Source organism: Salmo trutta, chromosome 24 (assembly GCF_901001165.1).
Source record: "Salmo trutta chromosome 24, fSalTru1.1, whole genome shotgun sequence".
NCBI lineage: Eukaryota > Metazoa > Chordata > Actinopteri > Salmoniformes > Salmonidae > Salmo > Salmo trutta.
The window spans coordinates 12,629,926-12,657,376 of NC_042980.1; the positions used below are offsets into that span (position 1 = coordinate 12,629,926).

General features: G+C 43.9%; 1 protein-coding gene across 9 annotated transcripts in view; it reads left to right on the top strand.

Moving 5' to 3' along the window:
- The window catches only part of LOC115160706 (protein TANC1), a 286,753-nt gene that overhangs the window by 165,360 nt on the left and 93,942 nt on the right, over positions 1-27,451 (top strand). For all 9 annotated transcript variants that reach the window (XM_029710993.1, XM_029710992.1, XM_029710995.1 and 6 more), the window contains 4 exons: positions 5,627-5,950; positions 22,419-22,541; positions 24,087-24,368; positions 25,983-26,140. In XM_029710993.1, the coding sequence (XP_029566853.1) occupies positions 5,627-5,950; positions 22,419-22,541; positions 24,087-24,368; positions 25,983-26,140 (887 nt within the window). The remainder of the gene's footprint in view (positions 1-5,626; positions 5,951-22,418; positions 22,542-24,086; positions 24,369-25,982; positions 26,141-27,451) is intronic.

The following is a 27,451-nucleotide window of genomic DNA, read 5'->3' on the forward strand; positions in this document are numbered from 1 at the left end:
AAGGGCAGTCCTTCCCTGGGAGGAAGAACAGCTCCGTCTTGCCGAGGTTCAGCTTGAGGTGGTGATCCGTCATCCACACTGATATGTCTGCCAGACATGCAGAGATGCGATTCGCCACCTGGTTATCAGAAGGGGGAAAGGAGAAGATTAATTGTGTGTCGTCTGCGTAGCAATGATAGGAGAGACCATGTGAGGATATGACAGAGCCAAGTGACTTGGTGTATAGCGAGAATAGGAGAGGGCCTAGAACTGAGCCCTGGGGGACACCAGTGGTGAGAGCACGTGGTGCGGAGATGGATTCTCGCCACGCCACCTGGTAGGAGCGACCTGTCAGGTAGGACGCAATCCAAGAGTGAGCCGCGCCGGAGATACCCAACTCGGAGAGGGTGGAGAGGAGGATCTGATGGTTCACAGTATCAAAGGCAGCAGATAGGTCTAGAAGGATGAGAGCAGAGGGGAGAGAGTTAGCTTTAGCAGTGCGGAGAGCCTCCGTGACACAGAGAAGAGCAGTCTCAGTTGAATGACCAGCCTTGAAACCTGACTGACTTGGATCGAGAAGGTAATTCTGAGAGAGATAGCAGGAGAGCTGGCAAAGGACGGCACGTTCAAGTTTTGGAGAGAAAAGAAAGAAGGGATACTGGTCTGTAGTTGTTGACATCGGAGGGATCGAGTGTAGGTTTTTTGAGAAGGGGTGCAACTCTTGCTCTCTTGAAGACGGAAGGGATGTAGCCAGCGGTCAAGGATGAGTTGATGAGCGAGGTAAGGGAGAAGGTCTCCGGAAATGGTCTGGAGAAGAGAGGAGGGGATAGGGTCAAGCGGGCAGGTTGTTGGGCGGCCGGCCGTCACAAGACGCAAGATTTCATCTGGAGAGAGAGGGGAGAAAGAGGCCAAAGCATAGGGTAGGGCAATGTGAGCAGGACCAGCGGTGTCGTTTGACTTAACAAACGAGGATCGGATGTCGTCGACCTTCATCCGCGGGGGGGGGGGGGATTCAGGAGAGAGGAGAAGGTGGCAAAGAGCTTCCTAGGGTTAGAGGCAGATGCTTGGAAGTTAAAGTGGTAGAAAGTGGCTTTAGCAGCAGAAACAGAGGAGGAAAATGTAGAGAGGAGGGAGCAAAAAGATGCCAGGTCCGCAGGGAGGCTAGTTTTCCTCCATTTCCGCTCGGCTGCCCGGAGACAGATGGGTCAGGGGAGAAAGAGAGAATGTCCACTTGGGAGAGATGAGGATTCCAGTGCCACCACCCCGCTGACCAGATGCTCTCGGGGTGTGCGAGAACACGTGGTCAGACGAGGAGAGAGCAGTAGGAGTAGCAGTGTTTTCTGTGGTAATCCATGTTTCCGTCAGCGCCAAGAAGTCAAGGGACTGGAGGGTAGCATAGGCTGAGATGAACTCTGCCTTGTTGGCCGCAGACCGGCAGTTCCAGAGGCTGCCGGAGACCTGGAACTCCACGTGGGTCGTGCGCGCTGGGACCACCAGGTTAGAGTGGCAGCGGCCACGCGATGTGAAGCGTTTGTATGGCCTGTGCAGAGAGGAGAGAACAGGGATAGACCGACACATAGTTGATAGGCTACAGGAGAGGCTACGCTAATGCAAAGGAGATTGGCATGACAAATTAACTAAACAACTGGGGAAGGGAGAGAGCAGGGCCTCCCTCACTAACAATTCACTGAAACACTAAAATGCTAAAATATAACTTTTCTAGCTACCACTAGAAATTAAAATTGATGTAAACTACAGTGGTTCAATGTTTTCAGGAATAAGCTCAAACTTAGTTTATTCCGCTAGATAACTTGGTACAGTATTCTTCCGTGAAAACCCACCTAGTGCACCGTGTCCTATGACACCATAGCTAACTAGCATGCTAGCATCCTATAACACACGGTTACCACCAATACTTGGTAACAACAAGCTACCAATGGATCATTCGTGTCCGTGTCTAGTTCATAACGCATAAGTAATTAAACATTGGCTAGCTAACACAAAGTCAGTCCTGCTAGCTACACAAGTGGACTACACATCTCAAATGTTCAGAAAGTTAAGCTTACGTTGCAAAAATCTTATTGACTAAAAATGATACAGCTAGCTAGGGTTAGCTAGCTAGCAGTGGGCACGTTGTAGACTATGTTAGAAAATGTAGCTGGCTAGCTAACCTCGATAGTTACTCTGTACTACGCCTTTATCTTGATACAAAGACAACTATGTAGCTAGCTAACATTACACTAGTCAAATCGTTCCGTTGTAATGTATATAGTTTCTACAGTACTGCTAATTGGTAAAGTTGGCTAGCTAGCAGTGGCGGTGGTGTTATGGTGTTGACGCCGTTTCGAAAACAGCGCGAACGAACGAATACAGCTGGCTAGCTAACCTTGTTATTTCCTCAGAGCTACACCTTTATCCTTGATACAAAGACAGCAGATACAACTATGTAGCTAGCTAACAATACACTAATCAAATCGTTCCAATGTAATGTAATATTACCCGCGGAGCGAGGTGCAGCACGACCAACAATTGTCCAGACAGAGGTTTATTAACCCAACTTCACACAGGCTACTGTTTGGCCATAGCCCACGTCAAATAAACATTTTTCTTTATTTGTACTATTTTCTACAGTGTAGAATAATAGTGAAGACATCAAAACTATGAAATAACACATATGGAATCATGTAGTAACCAAAAAATCTAGTTACTTTGTTGTTATTCTGGCTGCACTGTTTGACAGGACTGTAAGTTAGCTGTAGTTGGCTAGCTAGCAAACATAGGATAAGAACGTTTCCAGTCAGGATGGCAATGGAACATTTAGAACGAATGACTGGGTAGCGTCCCTAGATAGAGAACAAAAAGACTGAACAACTGGGTCACGTCTGTAGATACAGAACAAAAAGACAGAATGACTGGGTCACGTCTCTAGATACAGAACAAAAAGACAGAACAACTGGGTCACGTCTCTAGATACAGAATAAAAAGACTGAACGACTGGGTCACATCTCTAGATACGGAACAAAAAGACGGAACGACTGGGTCACGTCTCTAGATACAGAACAAAAAGACGGAACGACTGGGTCACGTCTCTAGATACAGAACAAAAAGACGGAACGACTGGGTCACGTCTCTAGATACAGAACAAAAAGACGGAACGACTGGGTCGAGTCTCTGGCAACCGAACCAATAGAAAGAACGACCAGCCAGCTTGGGTAGGAACCCTAGACTTTTGTTGGGACTGTATCTTGTGGAAGGATGAAATAGTAGAAATAAATAAATCAAAATAACATTTTTACTGAAAATATGCCAACCATTATTTGAATATGTTGGTAACCCGTTGTATAAAAGTGATAATCCCCTCGAAGCCGGTCCTCGACTTCATCTCGGGCCTAACAACACCCGTGCCAATATATCCTCCAAACACCGACTTCGAGGGCATTATCACTTAAGTAAATAACGGTGATAACCAGTTATTAATGTTGTAAATAACGGCGATAACCAGTTATTCATGTTGTACATAATGGTGATAACCAGTTATTCATGTTCTAAAGCAGAGTGAGGAGATGGTAAAGCTAGTGTAAGAAGGTAGGCTGTTTTACCTTTTTATTCAGACCACTTTGGTCGATCTTTGTGAATCAAATCACTGTATCAAATATTACAACATTTAGGGATTTCTGAGATGCTGAATATTTGCACAAGCATCAGGCTAGTTATCCCAGACGTATTTGTTATGTTATTATTAGTGACGATGCAACACACAGCACCGTTATGAAATCCAGATTAGCTATGTGGTACAGTGGGCCTACTCTAAAGCTGCCAAAAACAGACGCATTTCCTCTGACTGCACATGGGAGCATCCCAAATGACACCCTATTCCCTATGTAGTGTGCTACTTTTGACAGTCAAATTTGGGAAGCATTCCCATGTTTTGGAGCCCAGCTGCCAGTTGGTGGCTTTTGCCTTTCCACACCACTTTTAGTGATTCTGTTTAGCATGGTCAGCCAAGCCTGAGGAGAGGATTAAAAGGGGATTTGCTTTCATGTAAGCACACACCTGTCTAAACTCTTCAAATGGAAGTTTGAAGTCAAATGGTATCTTTCCCAGAATTCACAGGTTTCCCAGAGATCTTGGTTGGAGGATTCCTTGCTTATTCTCTCCTGATTCCGGGAACCTTCCATCCTGAATTTTTGGAAAATTTGGGAATTTTGGGAAAGTAACCGTAATTTTGCAACCCTACTACAGTATCAACTTCAGTTTGATCACACCGTGTTCTATTAGATAGATGACAGTACTGTTTGGAGGCAAACATATTTGATGTACAGTGTACACTTTTGAGTATTGTAAGCTACTCCATTCAAGATACCTTTAATAAGGGAAAATAATGGTGGTTAATACAGACTAAAAAACTTGGGGCAGGCTCTATTGATCTAAATCTACCTCACCATGCCAGCTCTGGATAATTCTCATTAGTTGGAACTACATTTATTGGTAAATATCAGATCAGGTGGAGGGTGTTGATGAGGTCAATGAAAACAGAGTGGAAATGCTAAAGACTCATAACTTCTCCATTATAGCACAATGTCGTTTCACTCCGTATCAAGGTGCAGAGAATTCCTGATAATGACAATGACTTACTGCACCGATTTTCTCTCTCTCTCTCTCTCTCTCTCTCAATTCAATTCAATTCGCTTTATTGGCATGACGTAACAATGTACATATTGCCAAAGCTTACTTTGGATATTTACAATATAAAAATAAATAAAAATGAGAATCAAAAATTGTCAACGGGACAACAGTAACAACAATAACCAACGGTCAATATAACCATACATTCAACAATAACAATAATCATACAGTTGAGGACATGTGCAGGTTTATTGGTCTGTCAGACACTGTCCCTCAACTTATGGCAGGCAGCAATGTAGTGCGCTGCCAACCCACAGCTCTCTGCGTCCTCCCCCAACAGGATGGGTAGCCTATCCTCATCAGAGAGGTCTTTGAAACCTTGAATAAGGGTTTCAAATTTGGGGAAATGACACTCTCTAATTGTTTTATATTTTTGACATTTTGTCAGGAAATGCAGCTCCGTCTCAGGTTCTGCTGTTGTGCAGTGGTTGCACAGCCTTTCCTCTACAGGGAGCCAGGTTTTCCTGTGTCTACCCTTCTCAATGGCAAGGCTGTGCTCACTGAGCCTGTACTTTGTCAAGGTTTTTCTAAGGTTTTGATCAGTAACCATGGTCAAATATTTAGCCATAGTGTACTGTCGATTTAGGGCCAGATAGCACTGCATTTTGCTTTGTGTTTGTGCTTGTGTTTCCCAATAAGCAATGTAGTTTTGTTTTGACTGTGTTGTAATTTGGTTTATTCTGATTGATTGGATGTTCTGGTCCTGAGGCTTCAGTGTGTTAGTAGAACAGGTTTGTGAACTCAGCCCCAGGACCAGCTGGATGAGGGGACTCTTTTCTTTGCTCAGCTCTTGGCATTGCAGGGCTTGGTAATGATATGAGAGGGGGTCACTGTATTTTAGATGTTTCCAAAACTTAATTGCTCTTTTTTGAGTTTTTATTATTAGTGGATATTGGCCTAATTCTGCCCTAATTCTCTCTCTCTCTCTCTCTCTCTCTCTCTCTCTCTCTCTCTCTCTCAGCCACCATCACAAGCTCCTCGGAGAATGACGACCGCAGCGGCTCCAGCCTGGAATGGAGTAAAGATGGCAGCCTGAGGAGCAGCGGGCAGCATGGCCTGGCGCCCAGCGTGCGGGCCGATACGTGCTCTCCCGTGGCGGAGGAAGACCCCAGTGGGCCCCCAGAGACCCCCACCCCGTCCAGGACAGAGCACCCCACAGGCTCCTCAGCGGGGGCCGCAGGAGGAGTAGCAGTAGGACCAAGCCACCCACGAGAGGGCCCCGTTCCATACCCCACAGCACACACCTCCTTGTCCCTCATGATGCCGCGGCCCAACTCTGTTGCAGGTAAGAAACCTTGGCTCTGGGTGATTCATTATGCGGAGAAGGGATATTATCAGGACTTGTATACTGGTTAGAGTTTTCTAGACGTCTACACTGATTTGAGTTATATGGTCTTGTATGCTGGTTTTGGTTATCTGGACTTGTACACTGGTTTTGAGTTATCTGGACATGTACACTGGTTTGAGTTGGTATTGGGTCATCAGAGGAAGTGCTCCTTCATCCTTGCTCAGTGAATCTTCCTTCAAATGTGACTTAGTTCATCTTGACTTTGTGTCTGCATTATCTCCTTAGGAAGATCTCTTAACCTGGAAAGGAAGGTGTTAGTCTGTGACCCTTTAGGACCCAACAGTGTCTGTACTTCACAGAACGTCCTGACTCAGGTCCTCAGAGAGCCAGCTAAGCCACAGTGCCCTGTGTGACTGTGGCACTGACTGACACACAACTCTGTCCTTTTCCCGGCTGACCAAGTGAGAGGGAAATGGAGAGAAGAAAACGGGGGTGGACGAGACGTTGATGTGTCAATTCAGCAGACAGAAAGAGAGAAGGAGAGATATATATTATTTGTATATTATCTACCTCACTTGCTTTGGCAATGTTAACATATGTTTCCCATGCCACTAAAGCCCTTTGAATTGAATTGAATTGAAATTGAGAGGAGTGAGTGAGTGAGTGAGTGAGTGAGTGAGTGAGTGAGTGAGTGAGTGAATTGTACTGTGTGTTCTACAGCTAGCTGTTTGTACACAAACGTGCATAAACAGTGGATTTTACACACTCACTTTGCTCTTGGTGCACAAAACATTCATCTTTACTGCATGCTGATAAATCTACAACTTTGCCATATAAAGAGTATAGAAGTGCATACAGGGCATTGTGTGGAGAATTCACTAAGGCCTCTTGCATTTAACGACCTAATTATTCCAATAACTCATAACCTGTTTTAACATCTTCTGTTGTTTTGGTCCGACGCAGCTCAAACAGCATGGACACGCACACACACACATACACACACACACACACACGGACAAACACACACTCACGGACATTCACTGCCTCGTAAAGCTAACAGCCCAGGGGCCATCGGCCCCTTCTTTGCTCTCGGACGAGGAGTTTGTTATGCAGTGTTGCCCCTGAGGACTGAGTTGGATTCACACCTCTGATTTTATGGTTGGTTACGTTGCCCTGGGAGCAGACAGCAATGCCATGGAAAGACAAGTTCTCTGCCCTGTCACCAGGGGCCAGGGATATGAGTGGGGCTTGAGTTGCTTCCCAAATGGCACCCTAGTCCCTTCGTATATAAGGAATAGGGTGCAATTTGGGATAATTATTTTCCACTCGCTCTTTTACGAGAGGGCTATAGTAGGTTAAATGTGATGTCTTAATTAGGTTAATACATTGTGTGTGCATTAATCAATGCTTGATAGAGAGAGACTATAGGAGTGAGACTATGAAGCCATTACCTTTGATTGAGTACCAAATGGCATCCTATTCCCTATATTGTGCACTACTTTTGACCAGGACCCATTGGGCTCTGGTCAAAGTAGTGCACTATATAGGGTTAGGGTGGCCTTATCTGTAGCTTCATACCAAACATTCTATATGGAGAGTATAACAACATCCCACAGTCATCCAGAGTTATCCAGTTGATCCTCTTGTCGTAATCTCATAATCTGTAGGACACACTGATAGAGAGGGACTGACTGATAGAGAGTGATAGGGGGAGAGAGAGAAAGAGAGACAGTAGGCAGACTGAGAAAGAGAGCGAGAGAGAGAGGTGTGATGTGATGTGATGCCAGGCCGTGTCGTAGAGGAGAGGAGTCGTAATGAAATTCCCATAGTATGATTGTTGCCAAAGTGCTGAAAGGCAAGCTGTCATTGATTGGAGCTCCTTAACTAGGGATGTGATGGTCATGGCATTTTGGATGATGGTTATTGGTCAGCCAAATGACCGCAGCCACTGTAATAACGTACAAAATCATAATAATTAAAAAGTCCGCTCCTGACTGCATGTGCTGCTGCAGGAAGGGGGGCGTTGATCTGCCAGGAGAGTGAGAGAGGGATTTGAGGCGATATGTTTGAATACTGCATCCTGTGACTTGTTACCGGGCAGACTAGAGTCTAATTAGAGTCCAGAGGATGGCGTTGCCTATGCAACCAAAGACTTGTTTGCTACAACACCTTGCTTGTTTCAGCAAGGAGCAACAAAGTTTCATCGCGTCGTAAAGTCCATGTTATAGCAGAAACCGACTCAACTGCACGAATGCCCGGCCGTCCCATCTTCAGTTAGCTGTTCGTTCCACACTAAACATTTCTTTTTACTCTTCTAATTACATTGGTAACCAGTTTATAATAGCAATAAGGCACCTCGGGGGGGTTGTGGCATATGGCAAATATGCCACAGCTGAGGGCTGTATCCAAGCACTCCAGGTTGGGTTGTGCGTAAGAACAGCCCTTAGCCGTGGTATATTGGCCATATACCACACCCCCGGGCCTTATTGCTTAGCTGTACCAGCCCTAGCCTTAACACGCTGTGATGCAGAGTTCCTACCAGGACTTCAGGAGTTAAGAGTTGGAATAGCTGCTGTCTCTCTGTTGCTCTGCTGACCTGCTGGCTCAAAGTTGAACTATTATGGACTGGACAGACACAATATAGAACGTCAGCTCACCTGCTAGGTGTCTACAAACGATGGTGATTCAACATGTGGAATCGTCGGGAAATGAACCGAAAATGACGGCTAATGTTCTGTGGTCAGAGGTGATAGGACCACTGTTTTTAACCGTCTGTTTTGTCCTTTAGACTTCTTTCTGTCTGCACATACAAAAGCGTTTGACCCCTTCTCAGGTGGTTGTGTAACGGCTGTCGTCGGAAGAAAACCAAGATGCAGCGGAGGTTGTGTGTTCATCTTGATATTTAATTCAAAAAACAAGAGAACACTACAAAAATGAACAAAACAATAGCAACGACAGCAAACAGTCCTGTCTGGTCCCAACTGAACAAAACAGAAAACAATCCCCCACAAAACCCAAAGGAAAAACCTGCTCCTATTGTGTGACTCCCAATCAACAACAACGAACTTCAGCTGTGCCTGACTGGGAGCCACACACAGGCCCAAAACAAAGAAATACAAAAAACCTAGAAAAAGAACATAGAACGCCCACCCAATATAACACCCTGGCCTAACCAAAATAAAGAACAAAAAACCCCTCTCTATGGCCAGGGCGTTACAGGTTGGATGTTTTTAGCCTGAGAACAAAGGGTCCATTTCTATGGGGGTGAATTAGTGGAGTCTGTCTAATGTCCCACAGCCCTGCTAAAATGTGAGATATGCGCAGGGAATGTATCCGTGTTGCTCAGAAGTATCATTTGCAGTGTGCGTGATTACAGCGGACATCGTGTCTGGCCTGCAACAATCGAGCTGCTGCTGTGGGAAATCCAAGCAGCACAGTCTGCACATTAAGCTGTGGCTAACTGGCTAGGTCCAGATCCACACCAATCCACACCAACCTGTCTGAGTGAGAAGACAGAAACCTGAATCCTACTCATTAAACCAAACCACCAAATTTCTTTGCTCAGAAAATCAACAAGCGTTTTGCCGTTTTCTCAGGGCAAAGCAGGACTCAAGTCGATTGACCCACCATGAGCGCACAAATATGCTTCATTCAAATCAAAACACAGACAAACTCGCAACATAACACTGACAATATGATAATTATTTTTGTACAATCCCCCTCTGGCTGCTGCTTGTCTTGTCTAGTCAGACCCTGCTGGAAGACTGGACTTTATAGGGGATATTTTCCTATTTTTGCTGTGATTTTGATTGACTCTTGTGGCTTGTAAGCCCCTCCAAAATCTGTTGGAATAAATCCCTAATTGTATTGTCTCTCAGCAGGACATGTCTGTAAAGCTTATTTTTACTCCATCCATTCTGCATAGGACATTTTTTTTTGTATATGTATCTGAGTCACAATGCCTCCATTGAAATGTGGCATTTGTTTCCATCTCAAATGTCACCCTATTCCCTGTATAGTGCACTCATTTTGACGAGGGCCCATAGGGTGCCATTTAGGATGCAGACTTTGAATTATTAAGGCAGTCAGACTGGCAAAAAGCCACACAACCGGTCCGGGCATCATCACATTTCTATTCATTTAAAAACCACCCAATATAAATGAGATGCGACAGGGAATGAGACTGTGGGTTTAATTACAAATGACTGTAACATTGGAAGCCTAATCATAAATTAGTGATGTCTTACTCACACACAGCCCCTAATCTGACTGCTGTCACACTCTCCCTACCTCTCATTGCTATGGCTGGGAAATTAACCCGCGCCATTGGGGGATTTTAGCAACAGTTCCAGCTGCACAGAGTTTGGCAACAGTGCATGGATGCGTCCCAAATGGCACCCTATTCCCTATATAGTGCACCACTTTTGATGCACAGTCGCACACACTCTGTCAGATTATTTTAGGAAGAGATGGTTCGGAATGTTGTTTTGCTTTCTTTCACTTGTTTTTCACATTAGACACCACAGAGCAACTCACACTACTAGAGACATAGTAACTCTACAGAGTCATTTCTAGTGCTTAATGTTATGTTACCAGCAACAGACCACTCTATTTGGTAATGTGTTGTTACTGCTAAATGCCAGCTTCACCTCTATAAGGATGTGCTTCAAAAGTGTGCGCTGTATAGGGGAATAGGGTGCCGTGTGACACACAGACAGTGGCTACGGGATAAGCTTCTGAAAACATCTCAGAGATTACTCTCTCCTAGCCCAACCCACACTCCATCACAGGTGCCACCGGCTTCAAAAAGGATTGCCTTTGACACGGGCTCTGTAACGGAAACTAAATATGTAAATGTTATTATAATACTGCATGTAAAGTGGTGGCTTCAGAGAGCAGAATTCTAAATGAGAACTGAGAGGGCGAGGAAGGGAGGAAGGTAGGGACTCGGTGCAGCTGAAAGAGATCTTCTTAGTTTCTACCCCTCTGATGTGTGGGGGTACAGAGTAGAAGAAGAGGGCTCTGTCTTGGCTCTATTGTAAGCTCTTCAGATTTGGCTGAAATCCAATTTGACACCTCCATGCCTCCTTCATCCAGTGCAGATTCAGGGGTTTTCGGGGAAAAAATTCAGCTCAAAGCCTTCTGTATTCTTTGTTACGCTCAAATAATAAGAATTATATTTCAAGTCATCAGAGTTAAGCCATTTACCGTGGATTAGGGAATCAAAGGCTACATTAATGGTCTATGGTCCATGGTCCAAAGACCTCCCATTGAACCGCTGGTGGAGATTTCTCCAGACAGTAAAACGGCATTAAGGTGGTTAGCTGTGTAATGGTTCGGCCACAGCACATAGCCAAGGGGCACCCAACCTTGGAACATGTTGATTGGTGCATTGCCTAGGCAGGCATTAGTACTATTGTGGTTCACAGTCGTGTGCCGGGTGCCCAGTCTGCACAGGTAGTCTTTGTCACTGCCCTGCTGCCCTACTCAGCATTCCTTTGTGTTACGGTGTCTAGGTGATTGTTCCTTTGTGGCTGGCAGAGGTCCGCTGCCCTGCCCCCCCCACCCCAGAGCAGAAGTAGGCATCATTGACGGCCATTGTTCCATCTCCTGGTTACTATGGATCCCTCTTCATAGGAGACTACTTTTACTGGAGCACATAGTGACTGCAGCAAACAGCTGCGTCCCATCTCTTAGACTGATGTCATCTCCATGAGTCCCAGATGGACACACTCTCAATGGTCCCCAGATGTTCTGCAGGTTTGCTTATGTTACAGTCATTACTTAAAATCATAAAGTCATGTGTTTTAACCACTGGTGGATGAGGTGATGAACCAGAACAGGCTTAACTGGTTTTTATCAGCCTTTATGTTTTGTCTAGTCACGTATGGATTTTATGAGAGGATTCTTTGGGTATGCTTTTATTGTCAAGTTTCCCATTCGCTCAATGAGAATGTGTATGTGGAGTCTCACTGTTCCCTGAAGACTTCTCCACCTATTTCTCTGATGTTGATGGTGCACATGGCGTCCATTTTGTCACCTCTGACCAAAGTTCCCTCTAAGCTGCGAGTGTGCGTGGGTGCACAGCTCCCCAGGGACTGCGGTACATAAGAAAAATCAGCCCGTGCAGAGAAGCACAAGACTGAACTTCACTCAACTTTCTAAAGTTTTCCCTGTTAGTTAACACTATCAACGTGTGCCTTTACTGTGGGAATTGGGATCGAATCTTTGCAAAATTTGCCACTTTCCATGTAACATACCGAAAACAAAACAAACAATACAAGACTTAGAATTCAAACCGAACTATGCAAGAGATTTTGTTGCAGACAGAGCGCATCGGAGTACGATTCTATTGTATTGACAGGCACTACTCAGGCCTGTACTCTGCACAGACCGGTAAGCTATAACCAATCAGAGCTGCAGTAAGGCCTACAGTGCTTTCGTAAAGTATTCAGACCCCTTGAATTTTTCCACATTTTGTTACGTTGTAGCCTTATTCAATATTCAATATTTTTTTTTTATCTCATTAATCTACACACAATACCCCATAATGACAAAGCAAAAACAGGTATTTAGAAAATGTATTAAAAGAAACAACTGAAATATCACATTTACATAAGTATTCAGACCCTTTACTCAGTACTTTGTTGAAGCACCTTTGGCAGCAATTACAGCCTCGAGTCTTCTTGAGTATGACGCTACAAGCTTGGAACACCTGTATTTGGGGAGTTTCTCCTATTCTTCTCTTCAGATCCTCTCAAGCTCTGTCAGGTTGGATGGGGAGCGTCGCTGCACAGCTATTTTCAGGTCTCTCGAGATGTTTGATCGGGTTCAAGGCATGGCCCTGGTTAGGCCACTCAAGGACATTCAGAGACTTTGTGTTTAGGGTCGTTGTCTTCTTCGAGGGTGAACCATCGTCCCAGTCTGAGCTCCTGAGTGGTCTGGAGCAGATTTTCATCAAAGATCTCTCTGTACTTTGCTCCGTTCATCTTTCCCTCGATCCTGACTAGTCTCCCAGTCCCCGCCACTGAAAAACATTCCCACAGCATGATGCTGCCACCACCATGCTTCACGGTAGGGATGGTGCCAGGTTTACTCCAGACGTGACGCTTGCCATTCAGGCAAAATAGTTCAATCTTGATTTCACATGGTCTGAGAGTCCTTTAGGTGCCTTTTGGCAAACTCCAAGCGGTGCCTTTTACATGGGGTGGCTTCCGTCTGGCCACTCTATCATAAAGGCCTGATTGGTGGAGTGCTGCAGAGGTGGTTGTCCTTCTGGAAGGTTCTCCCATCTCCACAGAGGAACTCTGGAGCTCTGTCAGAGTGACCCTCGGGTCTTGGTCACCTCCCTGACCAAGGCCCTTCTCCCCCGATTGCTCAGTTTGGCCGGGTGGCCAGCTCTAGAGGAAGAGTCTTGGTGGTTCCAAACTTCTACCATTTTTAAGAATTATGGAGACCACTGTGTTCTTGGGGACCTTCACTGCTGCAGACATTTTTTTGGTACCCTTCCCCAGATTTGTGCCTCGACACAATCCTCTCTCTACGGACAATTCCTTCGTCCTCATGGCTAATATAGACAGGTGTGTGCCTTTCTAAATCATGTCCAATCAATTTAATTTATGTAAATATATTTATGTAAATAAGTTATTTCTGTTTTTTATTTTTGATAAATGTGCAAACATTAAAAAAAACTGTTCTCGCTTTATCGTTATGCGGCATTGTGTATAGATTGATGAGGATTTTATTTACTTAATCCATTTTAGAATAAGGCTGTAAAGTAACAACATTTGGAAAAAGGGAAGGCGTCTGAATACTTTTCGAATGCACTGTATATGCAAATAGACCATTGCCATATATGGATTTGTGCCGTTCACATTGAACTGGACTGTTTTACAGCATGAGCGGTTGCGATTATTATGCGCTTGTTTTTAGATCAAAGCGACAGCTGCATGTACAGGGATGCAAACTGTTCACCTTTCGGCGAAATTCGCCTTTTCGAATTCAAAATAGGTGACCTATATGATTCATATAGATCCAATTAGAAAAGTTTGCGGGGGCTTTGGATCACTACTGACTGTAAGGGAACGAGTGTTTCGCGTTTGGAGCAATACTGGCTGTATCCAAGGCTCAGCCCTGAGATAACATTAGTAACTAACCAATTCGCTATAGTATTAGCTGGTATACGACTCCTTGCCATTCCTCAAGTTATAACACGTTAGTTGCTTACTGGACCCTGGCAATCTGTGTGAAATGTTATTAACTAGCGAACTAACTAACTACCATCTGTGAACTAATGTTTTCCCTCTACAGTATTTGGTTAATTTTCAGAATGAGAGAATTAGGTGTAAATGAGGCTTTAAACAAGTGGATGCCGCTATAGAGGTGAAAGGAACACCCCACACTTTCCCTCTTTCTCACTTTTTCAATACAGTGGATAAAAAGGTGTATGCCAGGTGTACTCTCTGCCTGAAAGAGATCAATTATGCCAACAAATGGTATCATGCTCTGCTGCTGGCACATTGTCGAACAGATGTCCACAGGCAGAAAGTGTACAATGTAATAATGTGCACTGTAGCCCAAAGATATTGCTTTAGTTGTGTTGAACTTGACAGTAACACTTGTGTGTGAGTGAGGGGATTATTACATTTTTTACTCAGTGAACGTTATTTTTGCACACATGTAGCCTTGTGCACTTGATCAATGTCTATAGTGGCCACTATAATAGAGCAAAAATATAATGCCTGTTTGTTTCATTCTAATTCTACTTTAAGATGTTTTTTTTCCCCAAGTGCAATATTTAGATGTGTGTGTGGTCACAAGCGTTCTATTATAAAGGCTGTCATAGCTAACTGCAATATTAGTGTATTGTTTTTTCTCAAGACTTGAGTGTCATTTGCAGTAAAGTCTAGGCAACAAATAACATTGGGTTGCTTTCTTTACATTTTTTTTAGCTGTGAGTTAGGTTCACATTAACCACTTTTTATTTTTTATTTTACACACAGCAACTGATCATGTAGATCATATTCTTTGTTGTTTAATTAGGTAAAACCTGTTTTTCTCCCTAGCAGGGATTTTTTTGCATGTTTCAGTGCAACAAACAAAGGTTTTACCTTTTTGGGCCCTCACCAGTTTGCATCCCTGCATGTAGCCACGTGTGCACATTTGTTCATATCCTTTGCTAGTTAGTGAGTTATTAGCCCAGTTATAGATCATTTGTAGTCAGCAATGGGGGAGTGATTACTTCCTACAAGAGCACAAAATGTGTACATTTCTAGCCATCTTTGAAAAGCAGGTCAGGTAAAGAGCTTTTTTATGTCTTAAAGGGGCAGTGTTGTGTTTTGAGACAGGCTTGAATAAGCTAAGTAGCCAATAGGCAGAGGGTAGCATAATTTGTCTTGTTCTCTGTAATAAATGGTATGGGAATAATGATTCATTGTATTTTGTAAAGTGATTTCTTGCATCAAACAACACAACAAAATGTTCAGTCACCTCCTTGTCTGAAGGACAAGTGGATAATCAGGTTCATTTGAAGCCCTGCGTGTTTTTTTCAGTCTCATGGAATGTAGGCCTACATTGAACACAGATTGGCTGTTACTGTAGGCTGAATGATAGAACTGCTATTTCTATGTTAAAATGTTATGGGATGCGTTTTCTCCATTGTTTTTGATGGTAGGCCACTCTGGTAGGCCTACATTATGATCGAATAGCCACAGTAGCCTACTTGGCCACTGTTAAAACTGTAAATGAAAGCGGGTACAGCCCCAGTGCTCACAGTAAACACTCGGCAGAAGTTGCACAGACATTTTACGATGTTCAAGTTTGCGCTTAGCAGACCTCAAATTTGCTCAGTGCCGAAAAATATTAGAGGGAACATTGCCTCTGACCATATCTGGACATTGACTGGCTCAGTTTGGAGACTGAGGGGCACCCTTTTCCCTACATAGGGCACTACATTTGGGTGCCATTGGGGACGTAGCCTGAAAGACAACACTTTGAAAGGTCACATTGACGTGAGTCGAATTGTCCTTTTTCACAAAGTTGCCAATGGGTGAAGAAGGTTAGAGCCAGAGCAAAGATAAAGACCTCTCCTTCAGGGATCGATCGGATCCAATTTTGAGCAGCCAATTAGCATTCAACTCAGTGGTGCTTATTGATTTATATAAACCTGTGGAGAGACAACCGAGCACAGTATGCTACCAGCCTCCAGTGAGCCATCTGACAGAGTTTGACTGACAGGTCCCAACATTTCTTTGCTTTGTGGATTCACTCCTTGTGGGACTTTATTAGCATCCTTTTTTAATTTCATCCATCACACAATTCAGAGTTCAATTGTATTCTGCCATGTAACTTCATTGAATGAACTAGAACTTGAGTGTACTGCATATCAGGAATATGTGGAATCTATACTTTTTTCTTAGTCTGGATCCTGGTGATCCTCAAAATAAATTATGTGATTGTTAGGGTAAGTGTACCTATTAAGCCCATTTTCATCTTTGAATTCAAGTAAAAAATAAAACAATTCTGCTCTTTAATGTTTCAATCAATTAATCTGGTTGTCATGTCCATAGCAGTTTTTATTCTAAACCAATCAGATGTTTTATTATTAAGTTATTTACAGTTATGTGTAAATTCCCACAAGTGACATTGTCATATTCACAAGTGACATTGTCCTTCATTCATCCAGGTGATTCTGTTTGTTGGTCCACCACCTGTAATTGTGTAATACAACAGTAGAAAGGGAGATTTGAAACGGTCTTCAGATAGGCTTTAGGAAGTTCAACTAATTAACAGGAATAGCAGGACAGCAAATGTGAATCCGCTTTCAGATAATTCATTGAAACTTGTGTGTGTGTTGTGGTCTTTGTTCATGGCTTCTTATCCACAGAGGGTCCGTTTTTTTTTTTATAACCAAGTACTGGTGTGTACTGGTTGGCAAGAACAAAAGCCTAAATCCACATTGGTCTTTGTGGATACGATTGGACCCCCCTGGACCCCCCTGTTACGAGTGCTACTTTCATGATGAATAGTAATTATCAGTTTATTTTACTAAATTTAGGGGAGATTAATATAATCACATTTTATATAAATGTCAGTTTGTACGTTGTTAAAATTAGGTGGGCTTATTTGGAACACCTATGGGCTTTCCGTACCAATTATGCTCAGTCCGGACTTTTCACATATTGTATCAAATATTTATTTAAGAATTTAAGTAAAGTCATAAAACCTCATGTGAGAGATGAGTCTTTCATTCCATCTCAACTTTTCTAACAGAAATTAGGGCAGTATATGTTAGAAATGTCTAAACTTAGATTTTGGCAGGCTTAATAGGTACACTTACCTTAATTATCTCATATAACGTTGATATTGAGTCTTTCCATACATGTAGTTTGCCTGTATTGCTTGACCAGCATTCTGGGGATGTAGGCAGTGTAATGCAGGGCTCCAGTGAAGTTTGTGTGCTCTGGTCTACTTTAAAGCTTTTCTGCATTCTGCTATGTGCCCTGCAGTGTCTGCAGTGTCTTCTGCCTGCACCACACTAACAGGTCAGATCTAAGTCTCTGTGCCCGCTAGGGGAGCAACTTACTCCTCATATATTCTGTCATGTCTTACCGTGGGATAAATAAAGGGGTTTGTGTTTGGTAACAAAATAACAGGGGATAAAACAGATTTATGCAGGCTGTTACATCCTCATTAGTTTATTTATTTTCATCATAACAATCAGATTGCTCGCCATGCAGCCAGCGACAACCAGCGAGGTATCGAGCGTAATCTGTTAACTTGGTTACGTGCCAAAATCTGTGCGTAAGCGACTTTGATTTCTATTTTGCACTTAGTCAATTCCAGCTCAGGGCATTTTGACATGGCGGGTCAGAAAGGGATTTGAGGTGGGAGATGCCAAGAGGCTTCTGGAGGCATTAAGCCTATACCAGAGCCCACTAACTAACACTGGGGGTGTGTCCCAATAGGCACCTTATTCCCCCTATATACAGTTGAAGTCAGAAGTTTACATACACTTAGGTTGGAGTCATTAAAACCTGTTTTACAATCACTCCACAAATTTCTTGTTAACAAACTATAGTTTTGGCAAGTCGGTTAGGGCATCTACTTCGTGCATGACACAAGTAATTTTCCCAACCATTGTTTACAGACAGATTATTTAATTTATAATTCACTGTATCACAATTCCAGTGGGCAGAAGTTTACATACACTAAGTTGACTGTGCCTTTAAACAGCTTGGAAAATTCCAGAAAATGATGTCATGGCTTTAGAAGCTTCTGATAGGCTAATTGACATAATTTGTGTCAATTGGAGGTGTACCTGGGTATGTATTTCAAAGCCTACCTTCAAACTCGGTGCCTCTTTGCTTGATATCATGGGGAAATCAAAAGAAATCAGCCAAGACCTCAAAAAAAAAATTGTAGACCTCCACAAGTCTGGTTCATTCTTGGGAGAAATTTCCAAACGCCTGAAGGTACCACATTCATCTGTACAAACAATAGTACGCAAGTGTAAACACCATGGGACCACGCATCCGTCATAGCGCTCAGGAAGGAGACGCGTTCTGTCTCCTAGAGATGAACGTACTTTGGTGCGAAAAGTGCAAATCAATCCCAGAACAACAGCAAAGGACCTTGTGAAGATGCTGCAGGAAACAGGTACAAAAGTATCTATATCCACAGTAAAACGAGTCCTATATCGACATAACCTGAAAGGCCGCTCAGCAAGGAAGAAGCCACTGCTCCAAAACCGCCATAAAAAAGCCAGACTACGATTTGCAACTGCACAAAGATCGTACTTTTTGGAGAAATGTCCTCTGGTCTGATGAAACAAAAATAGAACTGTTTGGCCATAATGACCATCGTTATGTTTGGAGGAAAAAGGGGGAGGCTTGCAAGCCGAAGAACACCATCCCAACCGTGAAGCATGGGGGTGGCAGCATCATGTTGTAGGGGTGCTTTGCTGCAGGAGGGACTGGTGCACTTCACAAAATAGATGGCATCATGAGGGAGGAAAATTATGTGGATATTTTGAAGCAACATCTCAAGACATCAGTCAGGATTTTAAAGCTTGGTCGCAAATGGGTATTCCAAATGGACAATGACCCCAAGCATACTTCCAAAGTTGTGGCAAAATGGCTTAAGGACAGCAAAGTCAAGGTATTGGAGTGGCCATCATAAAGCCCTGACCTCGCATAGAAAATTTGTTGGCAGAACTGAAAAAGCGTGTGTGAGCAAGGAGTCCAGCTCTGTCAGGAGGAATGGGCCAAAATCCACCAACTTGCGGGAGGCTACCCGAAACCAAATACTAATTGAGTGTATGTAAACTTCTGACCCACTGGGAATGTGATGAAAGAAATAAAAGCTGAAATAAATCATTTTCTCCAATATTATTCTGAGTTTAAATGTATTTTGCTAAGGTGTATGTAAACGTCCAACTTCAACTGTACACTAGTACACTACTTTTACCCCTATGGTCTGTGGCACCCTGTTCCCTGTGTAGTGCACTACTTTTGAGAATAGGATTGCCATTTGGGTTGTACACAAGTACTGGGGAGTGGTGCACGGGTGCAAGTGAAGCGATGTCCACAGAGCTCGCAACTCAGTTTACCCCCCCCCCATCTTACTCCGACACAGGAGACAAAGAACAGAGGGATTCAAAGGTCAAAGCCGCACAAAACAAATACCGATTTTCATCAGAAGGGAACCTGTCACATCTGTGGAGCTTCAAAGCTGCTCCCAACACATTCATACACAATATCACATCAACCAGGAATGATCTGCTGCCGGAATAAGAATAAGAATAAGAAAAATAAGAGAGAGAGAAGAGGCTTCGTATAAAGGGATACCAATTCCAATGGGTCTACTGAGAGCACGAAAGGGGGGGAGGGAGAGAGGTAGAGAAGGGAGAGATGGGATGGTAATCTCACTGCAGTCCACGAATGTCAGCATGGGGCTTGAATGATGCGCTAGAGCTGGATCGCCGCACAGACTTTCAACTTAACTTCTCTCTCTCTCCCTCCCTCCATCTCTTCTCCTGTCCCCCTCCTTTCTGCCATCTCTCACTCCTCTCTTCCTTACATCATTCACTCTGCGGTTCACACTACCTTCTTCCTCCTCTCCCGGTGCCCTGGTTTTGGCTCTTTCTTTTCTCTATCCCTCTCTCTTTCACTTTCTCTCTCCCTTCTCTCCCTTTCCTATCTCCCTCTCTGTATATACTGTATATCTCCCTCTATCTCTCACTCTCTTTCTCCATCTCCCCCCTCTCTCCCTCCCCGCTCTCTCTGTGTGACAGCAGTACAGGGAGGATCATTGATTAATTCCTCTGTGAGTCCGGCTGCCTAGTGCAAACTGTAATCAACCAGGAGAGCAGCTTTCATCGCATTCCCGCCTTTCATTTCTTCTTTGGTTTATTCACATGCTTTTTCTCCTCCGCTTGCTAAAAATCTGTGTGAGGGGTGGGTAGAGGGAACATTCTCATAAAGCACCTGCATTCATTTTGCACGGAGCGCTGCTAATGCTGTGGATGTTGTGAGGTAGGGAGAGGGAGAGGGAGCCGTGCCTGTGGACTGCCAAGCCCAGTCACCAGTTGAATGCGGCCAGTGTGCCTGGACATGGATGGGAGCGCTGGGGCAGAAGATTCACTTGGGTACCCTGATGAGCATCCAGCCCAGTGGGGAGAATAATTCTCTGGAGCTTTTCCACAAAGAGCCTCCGCCCTGCCTGCCTCTCAGTCTGCCTGCTCCATGCCAGGAAGGTTTTTAAATTCCTGCTGCTGTCCTGCCCAGCTCTCTGGCTCTGCTGCCGCTGACCGACTGTAAGTAGCTACTTCAGCCTCTAGTGTGGTAATACCGGCGGGGGGCCCACTGCCCAGCACTAACAGGTTGGCACTGTTGGGAGCGTTGAGCTCAAGTGCAACAAACGGTTTAACATTCTGGCTGCATCGTGTGAAGTGATTTCTCACTGTGCATGCTGAATTAAAGTTATGCTTTCCCGGACTTGAGCTGTCATTTATTCTCATTTTGGAGCCGAAGTAAAATTCACATCATCAGGCTTGTGAAAAGTGAAACATAAAAGTGGCTGATCGTTGAATTTTATTTTTGCCTATTAAAGTTCTATTGATTCCTATTAAAGTTATATGGATGCCTATTAAAGTTCTGTTGATGCCTATTAAAGTTCTGTTGATGCGCGCTGCCTTGCCTGCTGGTTCCTAATTAGGAGAACATTCCTCCAAGTAAGTTGGAGAAGAGAGTCGCATACTGTCCTGTATGTCCTCCCAGCTCAGCTGAGGCAGATGGAGTAGAGAGAGAGAGAGAAGGGCTTTGATTTTTCCTGTTAAAGGGACAATCTATAATTGGTACATCCATTTAGCTGTTTAGCAAAAAACAAGTGGTGGCTTGTCCGCATTGTTGTTGTTCCTTTAAACATGACAGCCAGGTCTCCATGGTGATTTCATTGTTGCCAGGAACACCGAAGACCTTGTTTCACGTTGTCTGTCTTTGTCTGCATGTTGCTAGAGGATGCCGGCTCAGACGGTAGGTAGAGTTTGAGGTTGAATTTTATATAGCAAACTGCTAGTGTTTATTATCACTTCTCATTCTGATCCAATGACAGGAATTGTTTGCAGTCATTCTTCCTTCATGGCTGTTTCTTCTCCTGTGACTTCTCTCTGTAATGCTGCTGTAGCCTACTGTATGTTTTCATGCAGTAATTCCTGTAGTAAGGCTGTCTTTATTGAGTAAATGTGTCTGTTGGTTCTGTTTGTTGTGTTCCTGACATCCGTATTCATTCGCTGAGTCCCAAATGGCACCATATTCCCTATAAAGTGAACTACTTTTCACCAGATGCACTATGGGCCCTGGTCTAAAGTATTGCACTATAAAGGGAATAGTGAGGCATTTGGGACGCAGGCCTAGTTGTATTTGGGTTGTTACTGTAGCTCAGTTTGTACTCCACTACACTAGGAGTGTTTATGGGGGACAGACCTCCCCTCTCTCTGGATCCTCCTCAGCTGTCAGGTTGGATCAGGGTGGGTAACAGGGGATTTTAGGGGGGATATTGAATGGATATTGCTCACCTCTCCTGTCGGCTGTACTGTATCTGGCTGCCCAGTGCCGACACCACCTCCAGGGAACTGCCAATGCCAGGGTCCACTGCTCTGGCCCAACTCCCGTTCACTTTCCTCTGCTGAAATCCTGCCATCGTCACCCTGGATCTGTGTCCCTTCTTCTTCTCTCTACTCCTCTTTTCTCTCAGCGTATTCCGGACAAGCCCTGGATTAGAATTTATGACTTATTGACATGATTTCCCCTGTGACATGTTTGTCATCATTGGTTTTAGATTGTGATCATTGTCTGTTTAGGGTCATCTGATCATGTGCATTCACCTAATAAAGGCTGAACTGTGAATCACGTCATCATTTTCGTGAAAAACACATGATCTCATCGTTTTCTCTCTTTCTCTGTAGCCACCAGTTCCACCAAGCTGGAAGACCTGAGCTATCTTGATGAACAGCGTAATACTCCCCTGCGGACGTCCATTCGGCTGCCCTGGCATAACACAGGTGGGAGGGCACCACAAGACTCCAAAGGTACTATTAAACAGCATGTACACCTAGACTATGTCCTAAATGGTACCCCATTCCCTATATAGTTCACTTCTTTTGATCAGGGCCCTTTGTAGTGCACTATATAATAGGGAATAAGGTGCCATTTGGATCACAGCCATACAGTAACTAGCTATTCTCCGGGATAGAACAAGGGCCAGCACAATGCACACCAGAATTATAAACAAAACATAAGGAAAATGTAAACCTATTCCATAGAACACAGAGCAGCATATGCTACATGGTGAAAAGTATGTTTATTAATATGGAGTTGGTCCCCCCCTTTAATGCTGCTACTATTTAACCCTCTTTTAAACCCTCTCAGTTTTCTCTGCCGCTGTCAGTATAAAGTTGTTAGACTTATGTAAAATGTCCCTCTGGACAGACATTTTTGCAACAGTCCACATTTATGAGCATTATGTGTTTGGCTTTCATTAGACACTTTAAGCAGTCTAATAGAAGCATTCATGTTTGTTAAATTGCAAACCTTTGCCATCCACCTCCATGATTTCCATTTAAATGCAGTTGTGCACCAACTAAACTGCTATTCCCAGAGCTCAGTAGACGGAGGGGACTGGCGGTCGTCGGATAGTACGGCTAGTACTGATTTGTCTCTCTTATGCAGTAAAGATCACTTACAAATGGTCCAAGCCAATGGTGCTAGCTGGTCATAGCTCAGACTAAGAGATGGAGAGAGAAAAAGAGAGAGAAAGAAAGAAAGACAGAGAGAGCGAGAGAGGGAAAAATACAGAGAGAGGGGGGAGAGATAGAGAGGGCAATGATGAAGAGAGAAAGAGAAAGCTACCGAGGAAAAATAGCCCACTCTTTCTCTAGCTGTGTGGTGGACACTGAATGCAGTCCAGGCATCTCCTCTCCTCCCCCTCAACAGCCCTGAGAAGAGTGTTTGGCCTGCAGCAGGTGTTTATCGCCTGGCTGACAGTCAGCACTTATCACACTGCAACCGCCGTAGACAGACAGACAGACGGACAGTGATTTTTTTGTTATGATCAACTGATATTAATGTTCCTCGAATGGTTTGTGAACGAATGGTGTGACAATGAGACACACAAAGACGGTTCAGACGATTACAGGAGAAAAATATGTTGATTTCAATCTGATTATCCTGGATGATACTAGGGCTTGGCCTCCGCATTCTAATTGATCTCTCATCTCGATGTGCGAGTTTGATCTTGCCGTGGCGTGTGTATGTGTCAGGTTTGCAATCCACAGAAATGTTAAACATTGTATCATATTGGGTCATTTTGACTGAGTGCTGGCTTTCAGAGAAAACAGATGAAAGATGTGGAAGGTAAACAGTGCAGGTGTAAACGGTGTTTCAGATGGAGACGTTCCCTAATCAGTGACTGAATTGGTTTCGAGGCTTGGCTTCACGCCAGCTAGGGAGGCAAATAAATGTCTGTCTATTTATTCACTCTCACGCCTAGCTAAATGTATGATTCGTTATATATGCCCTCTTTTCTTATGAACTTTCAGTTAGTAAAGGTTTGTCTTTTATTTGGTTCCCTCTAGCACGCTTCGCTCCCTACAAGACGGTGGACATCATGCTCAAGCCGCTGCTGTTCGAGGTGCCCAGCATCACCACAGACTCTGTGTTTGTGGGCCGCGATTGGCTCTTCCAGCAACTGGAGGACGCTATGAAGGGCGACGGTTGCGAGGAGAGGCATGGCGCCGTGGTTGTGGGCAACGTGGGCTTCGGCAAGACGGCCATCATCTCCCGCCTGGTGGCGCTCAGCTGTCACGGCGGCCGCATGCGGCAGATCGCCTCTAACAGCCCCAGCTCATCGCCCAAAAGTAAGAAATAACCCTTAGTTACGTTTCAAATGGTACCCTATTCCCTATTTAGTGCCCTCCCTTTGACCAGGGGCCCAGGACGCATCCACAGTCACGCACTGCCTGGACCAAATGTGACCTAATCCTCCTCATCATCATCATTCATGTTGGGTGCTCACGTGTAAATAGACATGTCAGGGACTTACAGAAAGGAGATTAGACTATGGGCTGAAATAATGTGTGGTTAAACCCATCAACATGTACAGTAGTGACATGAAATGTCCAGGAACTGTGTAGCCAAACACGTCAATCATCCAGGTTCTGACAGGAAGTGATGCTGATAAGTATAAAGTTTTCACTTGTCTACTGAATGGCAGAAAAAAATATGTACACTACCGTTCAAAAGTTTGGGGTCACTTAGGAATGTCTTGTTTTTGAAAGAAAAGCTAATTTTCTGTCCTTTAAAATAACATAAAATTGATCAGGAATACAGTGTAGACATTGTTAATGTTGTAAATGACAATTGTAGCTGGAAACGGCTGATTTGTTATGGAATATCTACATAGGCGTACAGAGGCCCATTATCAGCAACCATCACTCCTGTGTTCCAATGGCATGTTGTGTTAGCTAATCCAAGTTGATCATTTTAAAAGGCTAATTGATCATTAGAAAACCCTTTTGCAATTATGTTACCACAGCTGAAAACTGTTGTGCTAATTAAAGAAGCAATAAAACTGGCCTTCTTTAGACTAGTTGAGTATCTGGAGCATCAGCATTTGTGGGTTTGATTACAGGTTCAAAATGGCCAGAAACAAAGACATTCTTCTGAAACTGGTCAGTCTATTCTTGTTCTGAGAAATTAATGCTATTCCATGTGATAAATTACCAAGAAACTGAAGATCTCGTACAACGCTGTGTACTACTCCCTTCACAGAACAGCGCAAACTGTCTCTAACCAGAATAGAAAGAGGAGTGGGAGGCCCCGGTGTACAACTGAGCAAGAGAACAAGTACATTTGAGTGTCTAGTTTGAGAAACAGACGCCTCACAAGTCCTCTACTGGCAGCTTCATTAAATAGTACCCACAAAACACCAGTCTCAATGTCAACAGTGAGGAGGCGACTCCGGGATGCTGGCCTTCAAGGCAGAAGGCCTTCAAGGCAGCATGTACAAAAAATTTGCTTTTCTTTGAAAAACATGGACATTTCTAAGTGACCCCAACTTTTGAACGGTAGTGTAATTGTAATTCTACAGACTACTGTTGGTTTCTGAATACAGAAGGACACAGCCTTGGTTGCATTGATGTAATTTCTATGCTTTCTTGAGTTGGGAAATGCTGAATACTATATGCTATGCATAAGTCTTCCACACAATCTCACAAGGTTATTCTGTACGAATGAAAATACATTTTCATTGTGAGAATCAGAACTGATTTGTCAAATAATGAAAAGTTATCAGCTAAGTCCCAAACAGCAGCCAATTCCCTATATAGTGTGCTGCTTTTGACGAGTAAAAAGTAGTGCACTATTGGAATAGGGTGCCATTTAGGATGCAACCATGGTTGCACCTGAATAGTCTTTACAGTGAGTCTTCCTGTTGATGGACGACCCTGCTTCCCTCCCGCTCTTCCTTCTAGATGGTGGGGACGCCCAGAGCACCGACCTCCCCCTCAGCCAGCCCCCTCAGCCCACCCCTCCACCCAGCGTCACCAACACCATGCGAAACAACAGCTGTCCCAGCACCCCTGAGATCCAGAGACGCAAGGAGGAGGCCGTCAAACGCCTGGCCACCAAGGTACCAAGGCTCACATTGCCAGATCACAGTTCATAGCCCAACCCAACAATTGGGAATGTTGTTGCTGTGACTTTGTCTGTGTCCCAGATCACCTATAGAGCTCTGGTCAAAAGTAGCACTATGTAGGGAATATGGTGCAATTTGGGACATACCCTTTGAGATTATAAAATAACTTCTGGTCTCTTTTTTAAGTTGGTCTTCTGTAAGTTTGCATGGAAATGTATTTATTACACATGATGGTTTTGGGGCGTTGTGTCATTTCACCGGTCAGGTTCAAGGTAGACATTTTGTTACTGTGAAGTGCATCTTGGTGCTCAGAATAGCAAGAATTCGACGAGAGTGTCTATACCTTAACACTAGAACCGCTAAAGCAGTCCTTGTCTTTTCCTAAATAAGTCTATATAACACAGTCGGTGTTAGAATCTTAATATCACAAACATAACTGTTTTATGGTTTTCCCCGTTGCCCTCCTTCTCCCAAGAGTAGGGCCAGCTCCGCTCCACTCCTTCTTCCGACAGTTGAAAGTGCCCATCTGATAATCACCCCGATAATTGCTTTGAAACTGAACCTAAACTATACTGAAACTAATTTCACACATATAACAAAAGATTAAATAAATTAAGTAAAGTATGATGGGGAGAAAGAGGGAGAATGGGTGAGATGATGAGCGAGGGGAAGCGAACGATGCATAATTATATAATCAACTATTTTAAATGAAGAACAGGGGCGGCCCATTCTATTGTATTGATCCATGTTAATTATAATCTTAAAATGGCACAGTGCTTCAGAAAGTATTCACACCCCTTGACTTTTTCCACATTTTGTTGTGTTATAGCAGGAATTTAAAATGGATTAAAATTGAATTTTTTTGTCACTGGCCTACACTTCCTGACTGATGTCTTGAGATGTTGCTTCAATATATCCACATAATTTTCCTTCCTCATGATGCCATCTATTTTGTGAAGTGCACCAGTCCCTCCTGCAGCAAAGCACCCCCACAACAGCACCCCCACACAGTTGGAATGGTGTTCTTCGGCTTGCAAACCTCCCCCTTTTTCCTCCAAACAGTTCTATTTTTGTTTCATCAGACCAGAGGACATTTCTTCAAAAAGTACGATCTTTGTCCCCATGTGCAGTTGCAAACTGTAGTCTGGCTTTTTTTATGGCGGTTTTGGAGCAGTGGCTTCTTCCTTGCTGAGCGGCCTTTCAGGTTATGTCGATATAGGACTCGTTTTACTGTGGATATAGATACTTTTGTACCTGTTTCCTCCAGCATCTTCACAAGGTCCTTTGCTGTTGTTCTGGGATTGA